The 11,541-nt window shown below is 45.8% G+C and overlaps 1 protein-coding gene across 6 annotated transcripts in view; it reads left to right on the top strand.

Annotated features, from left to right (window-relative positions):
• The first annotated feature begins 3,371 nt into the window (after nt 1-3,371).
• Nucleotides 3,372-11,541, top strand: part of ZNRD2 (zinc ribbon domain containing 2) — a 54,894-nt gene continuing 46,724 nt past the window's right edge. Inside the window, exons 1-3 of one of the 6 annotated variants that reach the window (XM_063945184.1) lie at nt 3,372-3,501; nt 6,197-6,309; nt 6,398-6,482. In XM_063945184.1, coding sequence (XP_063801254.1) covers nt 3,375-3,501; nt 6,197-6,309; nt 6,398-6,482 — 325 coding nt within the window. In that variant the 5' untranslated portion in view covers nt 3,372-3,374. The other 5 variants (XM_063945183.1, XM_063945186.1, XM_063945185.1 and 2 more) reach the window with 5 other exon arrangements.

The raw sequence follows: 11,541 nt of genomic DNA, 5'->3' as shown, positions 1-11,541 counted from the left end.
CCACAGTGCCAGGTACACAAATGCCCCTCACAGTGCCAGGTATATAGATGTCCCCACAGTGCCAGTGTCAAAGTCGAAAAATATAGAAACCTACATTGCCTTGTTTTATCCCCATGCGTGTGCCCGCTGCACATGCACAGGCCCTCCCGTGTGTGCGCATATTCGCAGTCGCGTGCACGCTCAGGCGCACGGTATGTGCATTTACGGTAGAGTTTGTGCGCGTCTAGCATGCGACTCGATCGCTACATATTTAATCAAAATAATGTATTTTAGAAGTTAATATTCCCCTGAGTTCAGCAGGTATCAGTGGGTTTAAAATGGCTCTTTGACCTTAGAGATTCCCCTTTGCATGTTGGGAGGGCTTCACATGTTCTTATGCATAGTTAAGCACAGAAATAGTAATTGAAGATTCATTGTATTCCGAATAAATTACACCTAAGACCAGTCAGTTTCTTTCCCGCAGACGGAATACAATAGCCTTTAATTACACTAAGCTTTGAGATTCTATGTAGAGGGCTGACACCTTTGTTTACGAATGGGTTTAGGTTTCTCTCCAGAAGAATGATTGCTGAGATGTCATTGTCTCAACTGAAAGTGGACAGTGAGAAAACAAAACAAAACCCAGAGACAGGGTTTGTTTTGTATTCCCCAAACAATAGCTTCCCACAAGACAGGAATTTGAAATAATAACAAGTGTTAGTCATCACCTAACGTTTTGAATAACCAAGATCACATGGCCAGCTCAGCTCACTGATGCAGCTGGCCCGCATGCTGTGAAAGACACACCCACAGGTTGCATGTATACCTGAGAACTTGATATCAGAGCCGACTCTCCCAAAACCACTGAGGCAGATGTACAGTAGCTGCACACAGCTACACAGCTCTCAGAAGCATGGCTTGCTCATCACCAGGACCGATCTCCTTACTAAGGCTAAGTATCATACCCAATATCTCATAGATAAATAACATAGAATAGTTAAATATGTGTTTGTGGTAAAGTAGTTGTGAAATGATTATCATAGAATAGTTGAAATGGAGATACAAATGGCTTGGGGTTGATGGTGCTTGTGCAGTTATGTGATTGTTGTGTGTTTATGATGATACTCTATGAAATCTGTAATGAATTGGAACAGTAGACGATCTGTAGCATAGCATCTCTGGTATACATTTATGGATGGTGATTTATAACAGATTATAGTAGTTTTACATGATGCATCTTGCTGAAGGTTAGAAGTCAAAACATACTTCCTTTTGTTACTGTAGTCATGTGCTTGTAGCAATAGCAGGCTGATACTTGTGGGTACCTGGTGATCTGGTCTTGTGATGGCTCATATGGACAGCATGAGATATGTGGTGCTGATTCTGGAAAGATAGCATAGTCAACATACCATATGCTCTGGTTATTGAGATACTGTGTTGGCTTGAAATTGTGAAAGGTGATTAGATGGTTTGGAATTGTAAAATCAGCACATATGCATTATATTGAAGCTTAGACATTTTGGAAAATAGTGGAGTCTTATGTCTTCTGCTAAGTGATTATGGTGTAGCAAAGAATGCCATGTGTTTGGACTTGCAAATCTAAAATGGCTGCTGGCATTCCCTTTTGAACCATATGTTACAGACTTTGGAATCATGGGAGTTTTTCCCAAAATGGAGTCTAGCTTCTGTCCCATGCGGTATTGTAGGGACCATTGTATTGTTACTGTATGTTGTGTATATAAGGACAGCCAGCCTGGGTGAGCTCACTTTTCTCTCCACAAAGGTTCTCAGCATTGACTAACTGCGCAGCGATCATTCCCACATGTGTAAGTTCTTTGCAGACATTTTACCTCCTATTTGTTGTAAGCCATTCTCTCTCTCCTTCCCCTTAAATGTAATTGTGCCACTATTGTATATTAACGTGTAGTTCTTCTGTTAGGTATTTATGTTAGCATGGTAGTGTATAAACTGTATTGTATATTCTTTTGCAATTGAACTTTCATTCTCTCCCTTAAAGGTGTTAGAACCTTAGACCGGTATTTGAGTGTTTATTATATTGCTAAGGGTTCTCTGAGCGTCTCAGTCGCTCATACAGCTTTTAAACTAACAAGGTTACACTGCATTGCATCTACACATTATCACTGCACAAAGGTTTACAGTATAAGTACATTCGTTAAGGTATCGTTATTAAGGTTTAATTCTGTGAGCGTCCGTGCCGCATGTGTTCGTTTCCTGTTCACAAGCGTCCGTTACGCTATTAGCGTAACATTACGGTGATCAACCGCCTACAGTGTGCCCGATATCAACAGCGTATTCTCGCGAGAGTTTGTGTCGCTCGAGCGGCTCGCTCCCGATACAGCATCCGCTACGCTAAGGGCGTACCCTTACGGTACCACGTGCGCCAATTGCGTACTGTGTCTCTTAACCTTTTAGAGTGTTTAATATAGGATATATATTAGGCTTTATCACCAGGTATACAAATGCCCCTCACAGTGCCAGGTATACAGATGCCCCCACAGTGCCATGTATACAAATGCCACTCACAGTGCCAGGTATACAGATGTCCCCACAGTGCCAGGTATACAGATGTCCCCACAGTGCCAGGTATACAGATGCCCCCCACAGTGCCAGGTATACAGATGCCCTCCACAGTGCCAGGTATACAGATGCCCTGCCCCCCCCTCCCCTCCCCTCCGTGCTGCTTTCGGCGGGACACGGAGGAGAGCGCGGCTATGTTGGGCGGCGGCGGCATGTAGGACTTGAAACCAGCCGCCGGTTCGACAGCCAATCAGAGCTCGCGGACCGGCAGCTGCGGCTTCATGATTGGCTGCCGGTCCGCGAGCTCTGATTGGCTCACGAACCGGCGGCTGGTTTCAAGTCATACACGCCGCCGCTCCCACCCGACAGCCGCGCTCTCCTCCCTGTTCTGACAGCTGAGACACGCTGCCGCCAGACTGAGCGGCAGCGTGTCTCACTGACACAAGCTGGTGGGCCGGACCAAACGGCTTTGCGGGCCTTATACGGCCCACGGGCCGGAGGTTCCCCACCCCTGGTGTAGGCCAATGTATGTGTGGATTTTTTATTACTGTGAGGGCCAATGTATGTTTTTTTTGGGGGGGGTTCTGTGGGGAACGGATGGTGTGCCTTGGCAATTTTAAAACATTGTTTGAAGTGCCGCGAGTAAAAAAAGATTGAAAATCACTGTTCTAGAAGGTGCTAGATAAATGAGAAGTAGAATCTGATTGGTTGCTATGGGCAACATCCCATCTTAAATAGAACTCCCATCTTAGTAAATTTACCCCACTGTGCGCATGCGCACAGCGTCTATTCACGGGAGACGGCGGAACAGGGTGATTGCTAGCAGCTCAAAGGACGCTGGGCATGCCCCCTCTGTGATGAAAGGGGGGGGGGGGGCATACGTTGGTGGAATCCCTGTGAAGCCACGCCCGTTTAAAATGCCACGCCCCTTTTCGAGCGCAAGGAGTCCCGCATTCGAGAGAGAGAGACAGACAGTGTGTGTGGGTGGGTGTTTTGTAGGTATTTATATGCTTCCATAGTGATGACACAATCCCGATCACTATACATAAATGAATAAATATGAACAGTGTATGCAGCACATTAACCTCAACAGCCATATCAGTGGTAGTGATCCGGTGGCGGGACTGTCCTATGTGCTGCTGCTTATTGGCTGACCAGAGTGTCCTTTACTCTGCTGACAGCCAGTGTACCCAGCAGCAGTAGAAGTCTGCACAGTCGGATTAGTACTTTCATGTTCCAGGTCGGAGACAGTGCTTCCGGTTCTGTCGGCATGGCTCTGCAGGGTGAGCATAAATGTTTGGGTGTGCGGTATATGGTGAAGTTAGAGGATATTTACATGAAGCTGGAATCTAAAGAAGTAATTGGCGCTGTACATATGGAAAATGGAGGAAAACACGATCTGTGAATGGAAGCTATGTAACTGCTCGTGCTTTAAGCTGTAGGGCTAGGGATAATGACCCGTGCACAATCCTGTTTCCAAGTCAAAGCCATTGCTGGAAAACAGGGCAATGGACTTGTCACCGTATGCTGCAAAATACATAAACTGGTATGAAAACAAGAAGTGTATGGTGCTGGAATTATATGCTTTTATATAACGCTGACATATATTCTTGTACACACATTTATCTCTCTGAATTTGGTGACAGTAATTAACACAAAATGTTTATGAAATATGCAAGCTGGGCGCTTTTACCCAGTGTTTATGCATAGCGATGATTGTGAACATTGCTGGCAGGAAAACAGCTCAGTGCATACACAATGAGCTATATTCCCTGTGCCAGCGATGTTCACGGGAGGTTGGAGACTGTGGAAAGTACTTCACTCGGCTGTACAAACAGCCCGACGGACGGCGGCTAGCGATGATGCGGGAGCGCGCATTAGCGCTCATCACTAGCCCATACACACTGGATGAGTTTGAGCAAAAAATGCCAAAAGTGAGCTTCTTTAAGCTCAAAAAATCGCCCAGTGTGTATGGGCCTTAAGTAGTTGTGTAAAAACTTTTTAAAGCCGTTGCTCCAGTAACTTGTGGCTCAGTCTTGTGTCTGTTCCCATTCAAGATATTGCAAACACATTCTTTTCTGCAAAACTGACTTATATTTATACTTGCGCTATATGACTTTTTGTTTGGCTTTCTCATATTTATTAACAGTTGCTTTGTATGTATGAGGGGTGTGCAATATTTTTCCGGATGCACAAAAAGTATTATATTTACATACAAAGTGAACGTTCCATTTTTTTCAAAGTATTCATCAGAGGAGTCAATACAGAGTTGCATGCGCTTCATGCACTTTGTGAAGCAGCTGCACCAGTCAATAGCAGGTACGTCTTCTGCATGCTGGATGGAGGTCTCCATTGCAGCTTCCCAGTAACTCCAAACGAATCCCAGGATTCTTGCTCTTGATTTGTGGGAACATGAAGAAGTTGCAGGAAGCCAGATTTGGACTGTATGGAGAATGACAAAGCTCCTGGATGCATTCATGGGCCAGAGCATACAACACTTTCCTGGGCTTGTGGATGGGTGCATTGTCCTGATGGAGGAGGGCGAGTGCTTAGGAATGGCTTTCAGCACTTGTGGCAAGCATTGGGTGGTTTACCAGTCCCCAGTGACGGTGTGCTGCTGCACGAGTGGTAAGGTAACTTCATGACTAGTCTTGGTCACAGAAACAACCACCATCTGCCTGGCCACGCTGCACTCGCATCAGAACTTCTGTGGCGGTGCACCTACACCTGGGGTCCACTGGGCCAACTTGTTTGGTTTCAGGGTCGAAACTGTAGATCCAGGATTCATCGCCACTGATGATTTCCCAGACAGAGTTTGAGCAACCGTCATCAAATCTCTCCAGGATGTTGCTGCGCCAAGTCACCCTAGCTGCCTCCTCTTGAGTCAGCTGATGGGACACCCAGTGTGCAGAAACCTTGCTCAGGCTAAGCTTTTCGTGGAGTAGCAAGTGGATGGATCCCAATGAGATGTTATATCCTTCTCATGGTCATCCTGGCGTCCGCCTCAACTATGGCCCACATGGCAGCAATGTTGTCCCCAGTGATGGCGGACACGGGTCGGCCGCAACACTTTTCGACTTCCAGGAACTATGTCCTGTGCCGAAATTTTGCAAATCGCTCAAACATAGTTGTTTGGGACGGTACTTCTTCCCCTAAAAACAGCTTGCAGTTGGTCAAAACTCTCCTGCTGTCGCAGATCACTATTGTAGTCGTAAAAGATCATGGTTCTCCAGTGGCCTCTGCTGAGCTCCATAACAGGCTCGTGCCTTGACATATCACAAGAACTTTAGTCAGAGATTACTGTTCACAACCAGTCAAATTATGTCTACTCTACCTATGCACTGCACATCCAGAAACTTAGTGCACACCCCTCGTATAACCCAGATCAACATTGCTGCGTTACTGGATCATCTGTGCAGTCTGGCTGGACCAATATAAAATACAATATGTAGCGCTTGACTCCTGTATTAAGCTCCCTATGCTTATGACCAGTGCCATTTTACCTCTCACTCAGTCTCATTTTATTGGTGGCCTCCCACTTGTAAAGCCCAATGGAATATGCAGATGCTATATAAATAAATGCTAATAATGATATTGCCTCACTTCTGTACCTTGCATACTTTGTTATTCCTGTACTTTTTGTCAGGTGATGATACGTGGTCTCCCCCATCTGACTCAGATATGAAAATTTTGAGAGCACGGCGAGACCGTCAGGACAAGATTAGCCGATTGATGGGAGATTACCTGTTGAAGGGATACAAAATGCTTGGAGACTGCTGTGATTCATGTGGGGTGAGTGAATGCAAAGTGAAGAAAATACAATCCTTTTGCTGAAGTGCATTGAACTGACAAGTTTTGTTTTCCTCCACACCTCCTATAGACAATATTATTGCAGGACCGACAAAAACAATTACTCTGTGTCTCGTGTCAAGATCTTGATTCTGATACGGAGAAGGATAACCCAGGTAAAGAAATATCATTATGTTGACCATGGTATTTGCTGTTCTCTGCTTACCCAGTTTATTTCTGACATTTTAAGGGATTGCTTCAGAGTGTGGTATATTAGGTCGACATTCAGACTAGACTGTACATGGTCTGAATGTCAACATGTTAAATGTTGAAACTGACATAATGATGACATTGTGAGATTCGACAGTCCGCATGTCAACCAATGTGATTTGCAATGGCTTACTGCAACCCTACAATTTCCCTGTTGCCTGCATACTGTTGCACCATTCCCTAATCACAAGGGTTGGAGTTTTTATTACAGTCCTGGCTGGTCGCATGTTGTTGATTTGGTCCTCAGTCCATGTTAGACAAGATTGGAAAATCAACAGTGCTTAGAGTCTGTAGATACTACTTATACCCCTTTCACACCGCACAAATAACCCGTTATCGACCCGGCATATTGCCGAGTCAGCGTGCGGTGTGAAAGGGGTATAGCCGAAATCCCGGGTCGCCTTACCCGGCAATTCGACCCGAGAATATAGCAGTGTTATTCCCGGGTTGAATACCGGGTCAATGGCAGCGTAAACGGGCTCCTGGGTCGATGGGACCTGTTCACTACAACAGGGAGAGGCGACGCGGAGATGATCTCATCTCCAAGCTCCGCCTCCACCCCTGCTGCCGGCACCGCCGCTACGGCAACCCGCCAGGCATATTGCCGGGTCATGGAATCCAGCGGCAGCAGCCAATGCCGGATCCCACCCGGGAAGGATCCGTTTCCAATTCCCGGGTGGGATCCGGCATTGGCAGTGTGATAGGGGTATAAATGTTCTTTCTGCAGCAGGGTACATTGTGTTCCACAGGGAATACATCGGGTTGTAGAGTGGATCTTGATCCAGGCACCAACAGGTTAAAGCTTTAGCTGTCCCAGGATGCATTGGGGCCTCGTCTATCACCCCGCTTCCAGGCACTGTGAGCTCAGTTTCGAGTTGGTGCCTGCAGAGCGGGCTTGTCAACAGGGGGGCTGCGCTGGGCAGTCCTGAAAAAAGCTTTCTAAGAAGACTTCAAGGGCCTCGGCACTGTTATATGTCAGTGACATTCAATGCTGCAGCTCCATCACCTCCCAAGCGGCGTCGCATACTCCCGCGGCTCAGTTTCCGGGTACTTGTGGCGGAGACGCTCCGACTCTAGGCACACGGTCGCAGACGCTCTCCTGGTTCGCGTGGTTGCTACAGGGAGGAGGTAAGATGGTCCCCCAGACAGGACCAGTTACTAAATCGCGTTCCGATCGCAGTCTAGGGAGACGGACTGCAACGCTGGTGTGGACACTGTTGCACACAGGGACCCCACTATATATTGACCTGTAGCCCCTCCCCCGGCCCAGGGCGCCATCTCTGAGCAGATTTTCCCACCCTGGAGCTGCCTTCCACTCTTCCTCAAAGCCGCCTGTCTACAGCGCTGTGACTTTTTACAAACACTTAAGTATGTGTGTGTGTGTATATGTATGTATGTGTGAAATTGGCGCCAGAGGGTCGTATCAACACCTAATCATTAAAGCATCCCTAACCTGGATTCGCACATTGTATTTTTACAAATGACAATATGTTCCTTTAAAACATTTTTTATATAATGTCTTTGATCATACAGAAGTAGCAACAGTAACTTCCTCCCACAGTTGACACAATTCGATGGTCACATTGAGAATTATATGTAAGAAAAATAATTTGCAAGACTCCTCCTTTTCCTTACTGTAGATTGGAGGTCACGACTATTAAGTAGATAACCCAACACGTGTAGTCTTAAACTAAGACTTCATCAGGGTTAAATCTACAATTGTAGAACAATAATCAGGACATTTTACTTATACAACATTGAACAACAATTAAAATATGCAATTTACGATAAGAACATATAAAAAGGATGTACAGGCCATGATTTAACAGAGGAAACAGTGGGCGGGATTCAATTCTTTTCACCCCTTTCCACATCCGTTCTGTTTCTGCCCGCAGGGACGTTGTATCATTATTTCAGCTCGCTACCCCCGGAGTAGCGATGCACCCAACCCTTTACACAGCTAAACCTGTTTACTATGGGCGCAATATGCGCAATAACGGAGATCATTTTAGAAATGAAATTGGGCGTGATATATCATTTGAATCTCACCCAGTGAATACAAACATGAATAAAATACGATTTCATCAAAGAAAACATACCTCAATTGATAAATACTGTTAAATGTATAAATAAAGCAATGGGAAGAATAGTTCTCGTCCACTTGATATGACCAGGTGGACCACCAGGGCTTTAAACGTTTGGTCCAACAAAGCCTAATTGAAAACTATGTATGGAGGGAAGGGGACATTTGGCTTACAGTCGATGTCCAAACCTTATATTCGTCAATCCCACACGACAAGGGTATCTATGCAGTTAAAAAGACCTTGGAATTAGATCCGGGGAAAACTAGAAGAAATTTAATTCATTCTACACAGTATTGAATACATCTTGCAGCACAACTATTTCCAATTTGGAGACGCCCGCTACCTCCAACAGCAGGGGACTGCGATGGGACAAAATTTGCACCATTGTATGTGAACCTGCTGATGGGGGAGTGGGGAGGACCTCTTTGTCTATGGTACCCATTTTTTCTCAAAGAATATCAGATTCTATGAGCGTTCTATTGATGATCTGATATTTATATGGAACGGTGATCCACAAAGTCTAGCTTCTTTTATAGAAGCTATTCATCAAAACCAATTTAATCTAAAGTTCACCTATAAAAGGGATATCTCTCTAATTGAATATTTCTCTGGCTGGGTCCACAGGATTATCCACAGGATAACATTGGGACATTGTCGAGCGACAGCGAAAATGGCACCAACACGGTCACGAGCTTTCTGGCCTCCCAGGATGCATTTGGGCCTCCACTATATAGTCCCGCCCACTGACTCAGTCAGATCAGTTTTTTGCTTGGTGCGGCAGGAAGCCGCATGGTCACAGGGCTGCTGTGAACGCAGCCTTAAGTTTTCATTACTTTATTTTTATAGACTTACTATAATGTTTTTTAGAGCGACTTCTCTTAACAGCGTCTTAAACGCATATTAGAAGGAGTCGCTCCAACAACTCCCCACCGCGTCGCAACAACGCTAACCTCCGCGGTACAGTGCTGTCTCGACGGTCGTCTGTGTCGGCTGTTCTAGCAGGTCCAGCAGACGTAACCAGGTTGTGGCCGGAGCATGGGGAGACGGTGAGTCTATGGACTTCCTCTTACTAGAGGGGTCAGGACACAGCTACACTGATTTGGTGGAGACTACAAACAGTGTGTTGATGCGCCGAACATCTCGAGTGTGACAGCTCTACGCTCCGGGGATCATAGGCGCCAGGACTAGGTAGAGGCCGCGATCCTGGGAGTTTAAGTTAACGGGGGGATTCAGACGCTCTCCTGGCCGTCCCTCCTCCGAGTTCATGGCCAGTTCCCGCGTGTCTCTCGTTTCATGAACTTAATGACCTCACTTCCGGCTTAGACACTACCACGAGGGTACTCGGTCGCAGCTTAGACGCTGCGGTTGTGTACACTGGATATAAACCCGCCCAGACCGAGTCGCAGGCCTTTAGCGTCTGCATACACGTGGAGTCGCTCAGCGTCCGTGTCCGTTGGTGAGCGTCCGTGTCCATTATCAGTTACCAAGAGCGGCAGTGTACACCAGTAGCGTCTGAATCCACTCAGCGTCTTACGAGCGTCTTTGCTTGGATATGGAAGTGTGGTGAGTCTCCCTGTATCCCGCTCTCTGGAGGCAGGGTATACAGTACTAAAAATTCTTTCTACTTTTTAGTATGCATTGTTAATTTTTAGTACCTATTGCATATGAGACCTGTATATTACTGTGTTTTCTGCATGTTATGTTGAAACTAGAACCAGTTAAAACAGAAGTACAATTTTACTACTTATGTTTAAGTTATTATGGAGGTTGTATTCTCATATGACAATGTCTAATGCTTTAACATGTGACTGACTGCTAGTATGTGTGCTGACTTTTCTGGGTAATGTCAGTCCTGTTCTGACCCTCAAATCAGGTGAACTGTGGTCAGATTGATCTCAACTCTATATACTGACATATAGGGTGTTTTTCAGTCACAAAGTGTGTAGTCGATAACGGGTTAATACCATGTCTATGAGCGGCAAAAGTGATGAGGAGAACTTACCAAGCACTCCTATAACCCTAACATGCTTATCTTGTAAGTCTGGGGTAATTGATATGAATCAATTGGTCACTTATGAGGGTTTGTGTGCAAACTGTTTCGCTTTTCAGCGAAGTAAAAAACAGGAGTTAGTTCAACCTCCAGTAGAGCCACCATGGAATATGTTCGCAAAGGCTCTGTCTTCAATAGCGGACAGGTTAGCTCCGGTAGCACCACCTCAGGGGTTAGGTTACACTATGAACCCATACATGCAGCTCCCTTCCTATGGTTTGGTTCCAGTAGCCTCTACAAGCAACCAAGCGGCAGGTAAGACTAAGACAGATACGTCTGTATGGCAGACTACACAAGATGATACATCGGATGATGATGCGGAAACAATAGATTCAACTCCGTATGATGATCAGTCGCAGAGCTTTAGTTCAGAAGAAGTAGCTGAACTTATTAATGCAGTGAAGGCTGTGCTTTCTCTGGAAGAGCCAGCCAAGACAGCGTTAAAAGCAAAAGCACCTGTATTCAAACGAACAAAATCAGTGAAAGCTGAATCTCCAGCGTCCGATGAGTTGACGGAAATGATGGATGAGTCTTGGGCAGCGCCCAGTAAAAAGTATAAGATTCCTTAGAGATGGGATTCTTATTATCCATTTCCTGCTGTGGATTGTTCGAAGAGAGAAGTTCCTCCAAAAGTAGATGCACATGTTCTGCGACTCGTGCATAAATCTGCTTTACTACGGTCATCTACCTCATTGATGTCACAGACAGAAGGGTAGAGAGCCTATTGAAAAATATTTTCTCTGACGTCCTAGTGGATGCTGGGAACTCCGTAAGGACCATGGGGAATAGCGGCTCCGCAGGAGACTGGGCACAAAAGTAAAGCTTTAGGAC

This window comes from Pseudophryne corroboree, chromosome 11 (genome assembly GCF_028390025.1).
Source record: "Pseudophryne corroboree isolate aPseCor3 chromosome 11, aPseCor3.hap2, whole genome shotgun sequence".
NCBI classification, from domain to species: domain Eukaryota; kingdom Metazoa; phylum Chordata; class Amphibia; order Anura; family Myobatrachidae; genus Pseudophryne; species Pseudophryne corroboree.
The sequence above is the reverse complement of the archived record's forward strand: the minus strand, read 5'-3'. Positions and strand labels throughout refer to the sequence as shown.